This window comes from Entamoeba dispar, genomic scaffold, assembly GCF_000209125.1.
Source record: "Entamoeba dispar SAW760 scf_1105229461753 genomic scaffold, whole genome shotgun sequence".
In the NCBI taxonomy this organism is placed as follows: domain Eukaryota; phylum Evosea; order Mastigamoebida; family Endamoebidae; genus Entamoeba; species Entamoeba dispar.
The window spans coordinates 5,218-5,998 of record NW_001854850.1 but is presented as its reverse complement, the minus strand read 5'-3'; the positions used below and the strand labels follow the sequence as shown (position 1 = coordinate 5,998).

General features: G+C 30.7%; 1 protein-coding gene across 1 annotated transcript in view, besides 1 other annotated feature; it reads left to right on the top strand.

Moving 5' to 3' along the window:
* EDI_209690 (uncharacterized protein) overlaps positions 1 to 511 on the top strand; it is a gene marked incomplete at both ends in the record, with an annotated part of 2,465 nt that extends 1,954 nt beyond the window's left edge. Inside the window, one exon of the mRNA XM_001733401.1 lies at positions 1 to 511. This exon is cut by the window's left edge and continues 1,768 nt beyond it. Within this exon, the coding sequence (XP_001733453.1) occupies positions 1 to 511 (511 nt within the window).
* Positions 512 to 590: 79 nt separating this feature from the next.
* Positions 591 to 629: a sequence feature (AT_rich).
* Positions 630 to 781: the final 152 nt, after the last annotated feature.

Here is a 781-nt window from a genome sequence, read left to right as displayed (position 1 = left end):
GTTCTATTTCTCTCCATGTCCAAGTGGGATAATGAACGAATTAATTTATTTATGTGAAGATATGGACATTGATGTTTACTATCAAGACACTGATAGTATTCATATAAAGAAGAAGGATCTACCACGACTTGAAGAGCTTTATGTATCAAAGTATGGTAGAGACCTAGTTGGGTCTGAACTAGGACAATTTCACTCAGACTTCCCTCTTGTGAAAGGGAAACCGTCTTGGTCAATAAAATCAATCTTCCTTGGGAAGAAATCCTATTTGGATGTCCTCATTAATGAGGATGGCGACCAGGATTATTTAATCCGTATGAAAGGAATCCCTAAGAGTGCCATTATTGGTACTGCTAATGAAAAGTTTAATGGGGATATGGTCGCCTTATATGAATATCTTTATGCGGGTAATCCGCTTATAATTGACCTAGCCAAGTACGGTGCTCACTTTTCTATTGAGCGAGATTTTAAAATATCATCACTGAGTGAATTTAAAAGAACAATTAAATTTTAAAGACAGCTCAATTAAGTCTAATTGATTCTTCTTTTTCTTTATTTTGTTAATTTTTGTTGTTCAAAAGGAGATAATGATGATAAATTATAATGATTTGTATTATTTTTATTTAAAATAACATCATTATAAAGTGTTTTTCCATAATTTTTAATAACATCTTTTATTTTCTTTCCTTCACTTATTTCTGTAAGTGTTTTTCGGGAAACAAAATAAGCGAAGAAATTATGCATCTAAATAAATTGCTCAAATGAAAATAGTGTAATATATTTT